Consider the following 15398-nt stretch of genomic DNA (forward strand, 5'->3'; position numbering starts at 1 on the left):
ATTACCATATTTAATCACATGCTGGAGAGGCTCAAAATAATTAAAATGGTTTAAGAAGAGTTTGCTGTATCTCCAAGCATGAATTATAAAGAAAAGAACACTTAGGAAATGCTAGCAGTGTGGTCTACAGCAGAAAACTGTTAATTAAAATAACTTACTTTATAACTGAGATAACCAAGTAGTAGAGTTTCAAATAGACTTATCAACGCCACTGAGACCTAAAATGCAAATTGATACTTAATGAGAAAATACAATAAATCAAATGTTAATATTTATACTGTCAATTTTACATAAACATACATACAACTATAATTGTTTGAGATATATACACATGACACAGGCAGTATTAACACACAAGCATCTGTAAAGAGGGACAGGCTGTAGGACATTGTTTGCTGCCCTTCATGCTATCGATTAGTTTTTATAATGTCTGGAATCCTTAACAAGTCCTTTCTGTCACTATCCCCAATTTAAAGGTGGGAGTAAATTAAACAGGCTGGAGTTTAAGTGATATGTAAAGAATAGATTCTTTTGTGCATATGTTCATAGCACACACAATCACACATAATTGCTCCTGCAAAAATAGGTGCCAATCCCCAGAAACACCAATACCCAAAAGACCATTTCCCTCTAGAAAATACAAAAAACAAAGAAATCAAGCTCAATTGAATATATCCAATCCTACCATCCAACTCAAAAAAATAAAATAAGAACATTCTTAAATAAATACAATATTACAAATCAGCGCTTGAAGATACTTTCACATTTTATTTGAGGGAACTTTATCACCAAATCTCTATTTGGCTGCTGGAAGTGCTAGTTTTGTATCAACTGAACTTACCTTCTGCTCTTTTGTATATTCTGTTTCTACTGTGCAACTACCAGAAAAATATCATTGCAACTGAAAAGTTTTTCAAAATACGGAAATTATTCCTTGTTAAATGTGTTAATTACTACTAATCTGACAGATTCAATCAAATAGGCATAAATAGAATATGGCTCAAATGAATGCTTTTTAGTTAACACATGTTTGTAGTACATCGTGAATGCATTCATTGTAAGGAGCTCGTACATAGACACAGACATCTAATTTTTTTTTGTATGTCAGCTTCCCCTTCCCTTCTCACCTTCCCTCCATCTCTTAGTAACTTCTTGTTTGCTAAAAGATCTATTTCCCTATTTTATATTCTCTATCTTGTATTTTGTTTCTTATATAAGAGAAAACGTATGATTTTAAAGCTTGTGTGCCTGATTTATTTCACAAAACATTAAGAAAATGTGGTGTTCCTACACAATGGAGTATTACTCTGACATAACTTTATAGTCATCTGTAGGAAAATTGATGCACTTTTAAATTCAAATAAATATTTTTTACAGATTTTTTAAGGTTTAGGGCAATGATGATGAACTTTTAGAGACAAGTACCCAAACTGCAACCCAAAACTCACTTATTTCTCCTCATAGTGGTAACACTACAATTAAACCTGAACATGAAGGGTTAGTTTAGAAAAAACAACACATACATTAATATTTTTTCTCTTAAAAGAAAAATAAATAACATGCATGCTGTATTTTCACTACCACTGGTTTAGGGCAATCTCAGTGAGAAAAGACAGATCCCACAGAACTTTAAATTCTGTCTCGTATTGGAATGAAAACTTTGAATTTAAGTGATTATTAAAAGTAAAAATGGATGTGTATTCACCAGTTTAGGTAAATTATTTTCAGATGTGTATTCAATAGTTAGGCATCAGTATGATAAGAAACATAAATCTCTTTGCTTTTCTCCACATATCCTCCAAATTATAATCATCTTTGCTGTTTGCTAGACATACATATAGCAAGATTACCCCAGAACCTTTTTAACATGTTATTCAAAATACTTTTTGGGAATGAGTATTATTTTAAAATATTATTATTAAATAAAAACAATATGAGTAGATCAAAGTATATATTAGGATAGTAGCACATGAGTAATAATAAAATATTAATTTATTAATGAATATAGCTCAGAGATTAAGATACTTTTCATGAAATCTTAAATATTTGAAAAATTTGTATATTAATACCACATTGCAACAATAAGTATAAATCAACATAAAAGATGGCTTCAACAAAACATGAAATACCCAGGCACAGTAAGAACTTGATTTCATAGCTATGGTCACAATGCATGCTTAAAATAATGCGTTTTCACAAATAAAATGTGCAGACTCTATAATCATCATAACAGCAAAAGGCAGACCAAATATTTGATCTAAAAGTGTTGTCAAGATAATTCATATTCCTCCACAGGTTATATTCTTTCAGTTAATTTGTATTTTAAAAATAAAGTAAAATAAAAAGGATTTATAAGTGGTAAACAGAAGTAAAGGGGAGGGCACCTTATTACAAGTTTGCTGGAGATGAAATTCAATAGAAAAAAAAATAACAAAGAAGTTCAGAGAACTCTAGGGAATCCCTTAACAGTATAATTCAGATGTGCCCTTCTCTGTTACATATTCTTACTCTTTCCTTAAAGATTCCTTTCATGGCAGAACACATTTTTATTTATTTCCACAATTACCTACTTAGGAAATAAACTATGACAATTGATCATGTAAGTCATTTGCTCATTTAACAATTTTTTGAGATCTTGTTACATTAGAATAGGGATATAAGGTAAAACGTAAATATGGTTGCAAGCTTTTGAATAATTATAAAGGAATAGTAAACAGGAATATGTAAGGTAGCTCGGGAAAATATGGAGCCTTAAAACATTAGTTTACTCCACATTCTCAAACACTGTCAGCAGTATAATCCTGACAACCAGAAAATTCTCAAAAAGTAAAATGCAGGGCGTGGAAAAATGTGAAGAAAGAAAGAAAAATGTTAACATAACATATACATAAAGATTAAGTAAGAAAAAGCAGTCTTATTTTGAGTATCAACACTTTTCTCGCCAATATTGTTTCTGTGAAATATGAATAATCACAGAAATACAGGGATCAAACAAAATTATACATAACCTGTAAGCCCCATAAAGGTAGGCTTCTGTTCACCCAGAAGATGTGAGACCTGTGAAGGGAATGATAAATTGTTAGTTTTATAAAAGTGTGGAAATCCATTCACTTTTAAAATTCAACTTAAGTATTAAAATAATAACAAAAAAGATAATGTATAAAAGCTAAACAAAAAACTTTATTTTTCAGCTTTCTTTTTACTAACATTCATTTCTAATTTTAAAACCCTTCTTAATTTTTGTCATTGTTAATAAATAAAAATAAAATCGGTCATTAGTTAAAAATGATATGGTAGTGTGGAAAAATATCAAACCATTCTGCCACTGAAAAGTCTCCTAATAAACTGCTGTAGAAAAAAAATAACCGCTGTAGATTCTAATGTTTCAAAAGTTTTTAAAGTACAAATTCAAAAGTGTAAATAAAGAAAATTATAACAGCTTTAATATCCCACCAATTATAATTGTATTTGATTCAAATGGGAGTCATTAGCAGTCAATATACACTACTCATGAAAAAGTTGAAAATTGTAGTATTTTTCCCCATAAAAGTATATAAAATTCCCCAAAACAAAAGCCACTCACTAATTATAGTTATGAAATTTAAAGTCTTATAAAGAATCAGGTGTATTTTCACATGTTTAAGTAATTTTTTCATAATATGTTAATAACAAAAGACAAAAAATTTTCAATTGGTTTGTTTTAAAAAGAATGATAAAATTTTAAAAGACTATTCAAAGCTACATTTTAGTATATTAGACTAAAGCATTCTGGAGTTTCAGAATGTCACATCTGTCCATTTAAGTAATATCTTTAATTGCTTCAAGCAAATCCTGTACCCTTTCTCCCCAAAACTGATTTTCCTTCACTTTTCCACATCTCAATGACACCAAATCCATTGTGTCTGCTTACCCAAAAACTTCAGCAACATCTTAGAAACTATCCTCTCATACACCTATAAATGCTTGATACAAATTTTTTCAATTCTTCCCAAAAAATATCTGCTTATCACCAAAACCACCTTCCTCTAAGCTCCCTTATTTTCAACTTTACTTTTCACAAAATCTACAAATGAGGACCCTGCACCTCTTTTGGGCATTTTTTTCTGAATTACAAAGACTTTTTTTTTTCAAAAATGCATTTTAGATTACATTACTCCACTGTGCATTAGCGGTGAACGTTTTTTGGGAGCAAAAACAAACTCTTTGACCTGACATTCTTACACTTATTCATGTATAACATGATCCTTTCTATGACTATTCCTTTTTACCTACTCTTCCCTTGTTCTACAATTCTCAGCTGAATCCTCTGTTTCTCAGCTCAAACTTCTCTGAGTTTTCCGCTTCATCATTGGGTTCAACTCATCTTTTAGGATGTGTCATCCACTGCAACTCTCTTGCTGCTTGTCTCAACTGAGACTATATTCATTTGAAACCATTTCTTTAATGACAGTCTTCCCCAAAACTACAAATTCTATAACAGCAAATAATATGTCATTGCCCACTGTTATCAACACAGTGTCTTGCCGAGTTCACATATATAAAAGTTTATAGAGTGGTCAATATAAATAAATGATGGATGGTGTCAGTCAAGACAAAACTATGGCTGTCTTTCCAAAGGATCTCTTTTATATCTCAGAAATCACACAAAAGCAAAGTATGTCAGAATGAAGAAAAATATATGTTCAGTTTTTGTAGATGAAAAGTATATGTGCTGTAAAAACTTTTAAACAATTAATTAGATAGCAGTCCCGGGAAAAACTGAGAATATACTGGTATAACTTTGTGAGTACTTTCAAAGGGAATTAGTAATTAATATCAACTTATGAAGATCTAATTATATCTAACTGAGGACATTTTTGTTGGTATAGAAGAGTGGTAATGACTCTATGGCACACATGTTATTTGTTTTTCTTTTACGATAAAAGATGTTAATGTATGAACTGTCTTTTCTAAACTAAAGCCTCAGTATTCAGGTTTAATTGCAGTGTTACCACTGTGAGGAGAAATAAGTGGGCTTTGGATTTCAGTTTGTGTACTCAATTCTAAAACGTCTAGAATATTATTTTAATATTCTATAGAGATACCATAGATAATTAAAATTTGAACTAGCCTTTAAAAGAAGTTATTATGACTCTTTGGACTATATTATCATGAAAATAAGTTTTATAATACATAAAATTTTCTCTCCTAATTATAACAAACCACAGGAACTTGAATGTTAGGGATAGTATTAGACCCACATATCAAGATGAGCAAAAAATATTTAGGATGTGTCCAAAAAAACTCGCTAGGATATTGAAACATCAGAAAATCTAGAAAATGTATGAGGAAGAACTTTTAGTAACTTAATCTTTCCCAAAAACTAAAAGCACTTAACCCCAGGTTGGACAAATGATTACAAAATGAAGAAAGCACTAAATAGCTACTGCTGGAGGAAACAGATACCAGGAGAGAGCCTTTTCACTAGGCTTACATGACGGTGGTAGAGGCGCTGTCATTCACTGTCAACATCTATCCTCCCTGTCGGTGGCACAGAGCTGAGTACAGAAAGTACTCTGAAGCCAGACTACACTTCTCAGTGTCAAAGCATGAGGCTCCAACTGGTTTTTATTTGTTGAGTATGAAATTCAAGTAAAAGTCACAGTTATCATTTATGTGCTAAGAATATTTAAAATATATGTATATTCTTCATGCTTTCCACTCTCTGAAAGCTGGATACAAAAGACCCAGGTCTTAGGACAACACATAGTCACAAAATGCAAGTGGTCTGCATATATGTTATAGAAAGAATATGTGAGTGTGTGCCTGTGTGTGTGTGTGTGTGTGTGTGTGTGTTTAATTATATGGACAAAAGGCCCACGATGACCAGGAACACCAGAATGAAATTCTTTGGTAAACAACAAAAAAAAATTCCTTCTAAATTTTAAGACTGAATAGAGAGGCTTGGATGCTACCTGAATCTATACAGTGCGCAATATATATGAAAGAAGAAAAAGTCTACATTATGATATTCTTTCCTATAGTTCAACAAAAATTTTTTAAATGTTGTCAAAATTCAAATTTTTATAGTTCTTATCCTAAAGCAAGGATATCCTTAAAATCTTAATACTATCTGAACACATCAGTTGCTGTATCAGATATTGATCTTAAATCCAAGTCTAAATACTATAAAACAAAAGAACATTCAGGGGCTTCCTATTTTTGACTCTATGATTGGAATGCTCCAAACAAATAATCACTTCAATAATTTTAAAAGTGGAAATGAAAGTATGAGTTTTGACATAGAGTGAAGAACTGTAAGCATCAGCAGGTCATAAGTCAATCTTGATGTCTCACATTACGATGTAATTCCTAAATGACTGCTGCAGGTATTTCCTTTGCTAAAATCTTTAAGTCCTTACTACATGCTGTGTACAGAGTTTGCCATTTATACCTTGTCAGACATTAATAGTAAAATTTATTTCATATTATTCAGCTTATCCTTACTGCAACCTTTTTCAACCAGTTTTTATTCCTGGGAGAAACTTGAAAATACAGCAAAGCTGCACAAAATTATCTGCAGCTTTGTCATGTCAGAATCTCTAATTAAATAAATCTCTTTGCTGAATTAGGCTCATTATTTTAAAATAGAGCCTGTGCCCATAAAGGCCACTTCTGTTTTTCATTAACCAAGACTGCATTGACAATGGGAACTAAACAGAACATTGCATTCAAAATGGAGTCATAAGTTAGTTTGTTATGTTTTTAATTACAGTAATCTGATTTTTCAAATGTATATCCTCTATAATTATGGCTGAATATTCCTGATAATATTATTTGGAAGTTAATTGTAGGAAACTTTACTCCTCTTAATGTTTTCAAATAATATAATATTACTCTGCTCTCACCCAATAGTGCACTTTTCCTTTTGAAAGGATCCTTCATGCACCATTTTATGATCTGTGGGTCTCTCTAGCCTATCTTTAACTTATATATTACCAAGTTTTTAAAACAATCCTGGTAGATTTATACAAGAATGTATTATGTGCTCCATTTTTAATAACAAACAGAAAAATGTAATGTACACTGACATCTCTAAGCCATGGTCTTCAATCATCTTCACTGTATAAGAATGATTCCTTAATTAGTGGACATAATTCCATTACTTTAGCATTTCCTGACACATCAAAGCCCATGCTAAGTGTGAAAGCTACGGAGGCAAATACAATGTGGTCTAGGTGTTATAAGAGATGTATGTGTGGATGTTCAGACAGTACTCATACGATACTCCTAACCCCAAGTCAGAACTGGGCTTCAGGGTGCAATGTCTGCTAAGAGTTTCAGATTAAGTGTTATCCAAGAAACTGATATCCCGAAGGTCTTGTAGTACTGAAGTAAGTCAACACAAGAGGCACAAAGAGGGGCACGAATGGAAAATTTATGTCCTAGAACAAGCCCAGAGACAAGGGAGAGTAAATAAGCATATGTGGCTTTAACTTGATCATCAAGGCTGAAGTAGGAGGCTAGTGAATGAGGTTAGCAAAAACTAGATTATAAAGGAACTTCACTTGAGTATTTATTCACTCATCCATACATTGAATAACTACTACCATCTTACCCAGTCTACAGGAATCCAATAATCTATTCCACTAAAACATGTCCAATCTAATACTTATGGGATACACAGAAAACTAACCAGATAAAATACATAAAATATGTGTGAGAGATAAAGGGTACTGCAGTAAAAAATGAAAGAGAATCAAAGAGGTCTTCTGAGATTACAATTTTAAACAGAATGCCTAGATAATTTGGGTGTGAAGATCTGAGGAAGGATGTCTTATGTGATTTGATGTGTGAGAAAGGCAGACAGCCCAAGATGGTAGGTACGCAACAAGATCCAGAGAGGAAGACAGTGTACTAGAGGAGAATGGATTGGGGATGAGTAGTAGGAAGTGAAGCTACAGGGAGGACAGAAATTCTTACAGCCCATGGTAAACACTTTGATTTTGGAAGCAGAGTTGCATCAAGATTGGACTCCCACATTAAGAATAAACTAAAAGAAAGCAAAGGCATAATTAGCAGATCTGAGCGAGGGGTTCTGGCAGTCATCCAGGTGAAGGGAGGCAGCATCCACCAGGGAAGTGCCACTGAGAAATGACTATATTCTGGTTGTATCTTGAAGGTAGGAATAACAGAATTCTTTCAGGTGTTTGCATGAACTCCAGACAAAAATGACATTATGACTGACTCCAAAACACGTAACCCAAGAAACTTAGGATGGAATTGTTATCAGCTGAAATGGGAAGGCTATGAGAATAGGATTTAGAAAGGATGGGTTGTCATTCACTGAGATGTCAAAGAACACATGAGCTGACTGAAACATGGTAAGTCTGGGAGATATTTTAGACATCCAAGTGGAGAAGGTAAATATGTTAGTGGGAAATTGGGGGAATGTTAAGTCTTCTTGCGGTCAATGAATTAAACAGAGATGAAAAGCATAACAAGATTAGTTCTAAAGGTCTCAAAATAGAGTGGAAAAGAGAAAACCTTCCCTTCTTCATATTTAATATGAGAAAACAATATAAATATATACTGAAGGAAATAACACACATAAAGCAACTCATTGAATCCCAGAGAGAAGGGATAACTCCAAAATAAGCAAGCTTTTCATGGACAGAGAAGTCCCATGATGTACTGGATGTTCCTATAAATGGCTTTTGTCTTCATGCACAGTAATGTGGATGGTACATGCTAAGTACTCAATAAAATATGGTAAAGTATAATTACATTCCATTAAATTATGAAGTTATCAAATATATCTTTACAGAATAAAATTTTACTTATTAACTTCTTTTCTCCAAATCTTTGAATAAATACAAAATTATTTTTACTATCTAAAAAAGCTATTCACTTCATTTGAATGCATATTATGAACTCACTTTTCCATTTTATTTTTGTCTTTTTAGTTTTTAATTATTTTAGGGAAAATATACACTAAAAATAGTTGTAAAGAAGTTAATCATCAAATTTTAGTTTTATTCTTGGAATATCACTATAAAATTAGAAGGCTGGACAGGGGTTCCAGGATAGAGATGGGGTAAAACATTATACATGTCATTGCACACTCAGAACCTAACCTACTACTTGTAGCAAAGGATAGAGATTAAAAGGAAGTTGGGAAATATATAGGCATAAAATTTAATAAAAGCAACAGAATTATCAAATAAAAAAGTTTTAATTGATAAATCAGTGTCATTTCACTCAGATAAAGAATTGCATTGTTGAAATTGAAACTTGAGTTATTCATCAAATATATGCTGAAGTTTTCTCATTCAAGGGTATCTACTGTAGTATAACTGAAAACATCTATACAGCTGACATACAGAAAGATAAAACTTTTGGAGGTGAATGTACATCTAGAACAGAACGACATTCTTTAAAGAAACTGACCCATTTTAAACAACAATTATTTACAGCACTTGGAAAAGCAATGGCATTTTCATGGATCAGAGTCCAGGATTATCTTTAGAAACAAACAGTAAAAAAATATTTCCAAAGAACCTATAAAGAATATGTTTATGAAAACTAGATCAGCTTGAGACAAACACCTAACCTCATTGAAAAAAAATGAGCTTTAGTAACCAGCCCTCAAAATGTAATAAATTCAAAATAATTCTTAAAATATTGTTGAAGCTTAGACAAAGATACCTTACCATTCATTTCCTTGTGAAGGGTTTTCTAGTAGTACTCGGATTATGTATAATAAGCAGCTTAATAATTTGAGAGAAAAATTGAACAGGCGAATTCTTAGACCTTTAAACAAACAACAAAAATTTGATTTTCATCTGAACTTAGTTCACAAAAGATTAAAAAAGGATTGTCAAAAATATCACCTGTAAGAACAGCACTTAGGTTGTATTTAGAAACTACAATACTAAAATTGTCTAAACTTACTGAAGCTCTTGGTAGCTGAATTTTAATTACCTGAAAATTGAAACAAAAAATGAGCTTGGTAGAATGCATGAACTGCAAATGGCACACTGAGAGTATAAGTTTGAATAATCAGAAAGTACAAAATTTATGTCCAGTCAATGTTGGTTAAAGTATACTTATAAATTGGTAGATAAAGTTTAGTTAGCTAGAAAATCTAGCTCCTTCCACAGTCACAGGGTAAATCTTGGACATTCTTAGTACTTTGTAGATTTGATTATAGAGAAATTATAATTATTTATATAATCATATGAAATATAATATTCATTACATAATTACACTATGGCATATATTAATTATATAATGACGTGTTATATATTCGTTATACAGTTATGTGCTAATGATATCACTATGTTATATATTGATGACAGATATAAAGAGAAATCATAATAGCTTATACTGAGAAACAGACTTTATTTTCTCGCTCACTCATACACACACACATTTCATTTTCAGTTGGCGTTTGAACTGTACCATTAAATAGGCTAAATCCCAATAAATTCTTAAAATTTTTAAAAATTAATACCACCATGTACACATCTTTTAAATTGTTTAAGGCACAATTGTGCAGACAGTAATACTTGATGTTGAAGCAGAGGAATTAAAGTCCAGTAAAATATGTTTAAAGTCTGATTAATAGGAACATTACTTTTTCTGCAATTGTTCAGTGTTATTGATTTATATATTTTGAAAAATATTTGAGGAATATTTTCCTGTATTTATTACCTAATAATATCTGGAAATGAAATGTCACTTTTTGTTTAACTCTGCTATACATGAATGTACCTGAAACATTTTTTAACCCTGAAAAGGTTAATGCTTAATTCTGTAATTTTTCCTAGGTTTTTCTATGAAAATGCTAAGTATATTTTGTAGGTTAATTTCTTTATAATCTTCTAGACTATTAATAAAACTGTCCTTCATATATATGGGTTTTCTCTTTAGTCAGGTGAGTATTCAAACAAAGCATGCATCTTTTCTGCTCTGGAGAGGATTTTTAGTAAAGAAATTGAGGAAAACATCCATTCAGATGATGAAGCCCTTTTAAATAGTATCTATTGATGACACTTCCTTGGAAATTTGAAACAACCAAATTGAAAGGACAGTAACTATTATCAGTCTTAACCCTAAAGTTAGTACATCATTAAAAATATCTGACCAGTGTACCTTTAATATGGAAATAATCCATGAATTCAGTATTTAAATAATTTCCCATAAGTCAGGCATCTCTCTATGAATGCTACTTACAGAGGCACCACTTAATACTCTAAGAGTATTCAAGGGTCAAAAGCACAAAATTTAAAGTCTACACAAATGTAATGTAGACGTCTTCATTTCTTCTGGGCATTTTAAGCAGCAGTCATGTCTTATTATAAAAAGGCTTCTTAAAGGATGGGGTATTGGCCTGGGGATTTAGCTCAGTGGTTCCACCACCTACCTCGCAAGTGCAAGGCCCCGAGTTCTATCCCCAGTACCAAAAAAAAAAAGATGGGGTATTAAGGTGAGCCCCCCAAGTATCACTGGTACTTCCACCTTGAAAGGGCTCAACAAAGCAATGACTATGCCAATTTTACATCCAGTGTTTCCCAAATTTATCTAATGATAATAATCATACAGATGTTAAACTCTGAGATTCATCCTATACTTGCTGATTCAAATTCTCCAGGTGAAGTAAAAATAAGAATCTGTTATTGCCAAGCACTCTAGATATGATGCGTTATATTTATTAGTCGTGACTGGGAAACATTGAACTCTCCCTCATAAACTCAGAAAGTTATTCCTCATTGTAATCCATCAATCTCCAGAGTTTTGTCAAAGTATACTTTCGATGTCCCTCACTACTAAAAAGTGTGAAGCTCTCAAATTATTTTTTCAGTGTTTCTACTAACCCAAATAGTCCACAAAGGAGTCTATTTACTAATGTGGGATTTGGAGATCTAAAGGTGTTAGGGAATATTTCTACCACTATATATATATGTATATACATATATATATGGGTTTCAAAACTTTACAGTCTCACTAACATGATTATCACTTTATTCTTCTATATAAAAAGTATTTTACAAATTATTGCACAACTGGAATTTTGCGGTAAAGTTATGTACAAACAAAGAGGGGGTATGACAGGAAAGACTTACTTGATCTCTGGTTTTTAATGAAAAATAACTTTAATCTTTCTTTAAATGTGTTTTCGTTCATATAGAATTCAACTTGTACCCTGCAAACAGAAAATAAAAACAAAAATGTATGTAAGTTCAACTATATCTTTACCTTCATGAAGATAAATATAAACCAACTTTGCAATTCTCTGGTTAGGCTAATGAATAATATAAGAAAATAAAATCAAATTAATTGATTTAATGTAAATAGCTTGAGAGTTACATGCCACAGAAAATGAGAATTGGCTAAAATATAATACTGATATTTTAGAGAAAACCAGTTACTTTCTAATTTTCAAGATATATTCAGCTCAAATACATGTAGTCAATTCAATTATCTATTTTAATGAATACAATGAGTGGTATGGAAAATTCAAATCAACAATAAAAATATTTAATATGTGTCTTTCCAAGGATTTTGAATCAGTGTTTTCCAAATATATTTCACTATCAGAATCAACTGCATGCTTGAAAACTTCAAGTTAGGCAATACAATCCCAGATCTACTGAGTCAAAATCTTAGAAGGCAGAACCTGAAATTTTATTTTTAAATGCCCTTAGGTTCATCTAGAGCTTACTTCAGACACAAGATTATTTAAGTTTCTTTTCCTATATATTTAGAATTATATTAACATATACATATATGGATTAGCAAAGGAATGGTAATGACAAATAGAATATTAAAATTACCATAGATAGATTATAACTCAATTAATGGACTAAAGATTATATATTTAATCCACTATAAAAAGTATCAATATTCTGAAAATTAACTGCATTCTAATATGTGAGTTTGCTTTTTCTCCAAATTCTAGAAAACTGTCTCTCATTTTATAGGGTATAATTAATGTTTTCCAAATATTGGTAAAAAAAAAATATTTTGTTCATGTGCTTGCTTCAGCAGCACATATCCAAAAAAAAGAAATATTTCATTGAATGCACGCTGATTTGTTAATAGTCAACAGCTTTCTTTATTCATTTCAAAACATTTATTATAGAACAGGATTCTACAAAAAGCTAAGAAAAGCATTTTAATGTTAACATAAACAATAATAGCTTACTTACAATTTTCCTAATATCTCAACTTATTGAAGATGTAATGTCTATACACTAGGAAGTTTTGGGAGTTAATTTTTTAAATTTTTGTTGCAAGAGGGTACACATAAAACCAAGGAGAGAGGCCAAGACTTGACATATGAAGATCCTCATACAGTAGAGAAGTATTTCAATATGATATTCCCTACACTCTCTCAGTACCTTGTTTATGAATAGTTGAAAAGGAGCCTCTTGTTCCACAAAAAATAAAATGGCATTTTATTCATCACAAACCAACTTTTAAGTTTTATACCTTAAAAAATTTTGAATGCCTTCTAAATTTTATTTCTTCTCCTTGAAAATATTTATATCCCAAGTTTTTAATTTATTTTTAAATTTTTCTCATTTTCTTCACCTTCTAGGTAAAATGGAAAAAAAGAAAACCTGAAGCTAAAATGTTCTTTACTTGATAATTTCTCCAGAATAAAATCATAACAATTGCAACATCTTCCAGCAAATCCCTTCCATATTCAGGCCTATGTGTAGGCTTACATCCCTGCAAAGCTACGCACTCACACATACTTCAAAATCCCATGTACACACATGCAGAAACAAAACTGCAGTAGAATCCTAGAAATCCATTATGGGATCTGTTTCTGTTGTTTATCAAGTGAAAAGTCAGTTCATTTTAAATAAAGTAATACTAATATCAAGCAATATTAATATGAAACTAAATTACTCAAAATATGTTATGAATGCAAAAGCAAATTTGAGAGGACACACATCTATTACACAAGTAACTTAGCAAAGGCTATGCAAGTTTGCTTCCTAGAATGATCTAGTCTATAAAATTATAAATCGACTTCAGGTACCTATAAATATTTTTTAACTAAAAGAGAGATTATCTAGAGGTTTAAACAAAATAATGAGGGGTCTGGAAAACATAACCTAAGGAAAAGTAGAAGGAACTGCAAAGATTGGATAAATATAAAGTCACTCAATAGCTGTCTTTAAATATTAAGGTGTTCAACATTATTAAAGTAGAATGACTCATAATGTGATTCTCATTGAAAAAGAACTAATACTAAAGGGCATTAGAATTATGAATGAGAATTAATCAATTTTGAAATGGCCATCATTGTGAAGTGGAGAGTTCTCCAAATGTGCCAAAGTCTAAGCCTGCAAGCCACTGTTCTCCTTTTCCTAAAAGTAAAGACAATTTTGCATGTTGAAAGGACTCTCATTTAATAATTTCTGAGTCTCCATCTGATTATAAAATCATGTGAAGTAAAACTCTCAACCTAGAGCTCTCACTGAGTTAATATTGTCCCTATGGATCATGGCTAATATTAAAACATACATTTATACAAATGCTTTTTAAAGTTAAAGCTAAAAGCAAACAAACAAAAAACAAATGGAGCATTTTTAATCCATTATCTCAGGTACAGAAAAGCACCATTTAGGTGTCATGGCTATAATATAGAGTGGAGCTTTGTTTTATCTGACATGAAAACTTGTCCCAGAACCAAGGCATATTTATGGTAGTGCACACTTTGAGAACTTTCCCCAGCACAAACAGATAAACAGTTCTGTATAACTCAGGGATTTAGTAAAGTTTAATGATTGCCCTTCTTATTTTTTTATGATTTTAGCTAATTTTAAATATTCTCTCAGTGTTCCCTTTTCCAGATTAAAAACTGCCTGCCCTTCCTCCCTCTGTCTCTTGCCGTTCTCCTTCCGTCCCTCCGTTTCTCCCTCACTTCCTTCTGTTCTTCTTTCCTTCTCTTTTCCTCTCTTGATGCCCCTCTTTGAACTCTCTCCTTCCATCTAACTTGATTTGTATCTACTTCTGTCTAGTAGATCATGTCAGTATGCTTTTATGACACTCTAAGAAACATATTACTGAATACTACATTTCAGCAAATTTGCCCTAATCACTTCTTCAAATGTCATTTTTACTATATGCTTATTGCAAAGATAAAATTTATATTCCTTTTGTCACATTTATCCTAACAAAGTGAGTGATTATATTTAATAAAAATAAATTGCAACTGTAATCATTAAATGATATCTATTGAAAGGTCACTGTTAAACATTGTTACTTTTATATTAGTCACCAACATATTATTATATTATTATATCACATACATTCTTTGTGACATTAACTTCTGCATATTTTATAATTTGGTTTGCTAACTTTGTTTGCTCTGACTTTTAACTTTTGATACTGTAAAT

The 15398-nt window shown here is 31.4% G+C and overlaps 1 protein-coding gene across 8 annotated transcripts in view; it reads right to left on the reverse strand.

The window, feature by feature from the left end:
- The window catches only part of Kcnt2 (potassium sodium-activated channel subfamily T member 2), a 394041-nt gene that overhangs the window by 269937 nt on the left and 108706 nt on the right, over positions 1-15398 (reverse strand). For all 8 annotated transcript variants that reach the window (XM_087193836.1, XM_087193839.1, XM_087193837.1 and 5 more), the window contains exons 2-5: positions 12108-12187; positions 9693-9792; positions 3009-3057; positions 159-218 (exon numbers count right to left, since the gene is read on the reverse strand). In XM_087193836.1, coding sequence (XP_087049962.1) covers positions 159-218; positions 3009-3057; positions 9693-9792; positions 12108-12187 — 289 coding nt within the window. The remainder of the gene's footprint in view (positions 1-158; positions 219-3008; positions 3058-9692; positions 9793-12107; positions 12188-15398) is intronic.

The sequence above is a fragment of the Heterocephalus glaber genome, unplaced genomic scaffold (genome assembly GCF_053883595.1).
Source record: "Heterocephalus glaber isolate CG9 unplaced genomic scaffold, H.glaber_assembly_v1.0 deba00001600, whole genome shotgun sequence".
Classification (NCBI taxonomy): Eukaryota; Metazoa; Chordata; class Mammalia; order Rodentia; family Bathyergidae; genus Heterocephalus; species Heterocephalus glaber.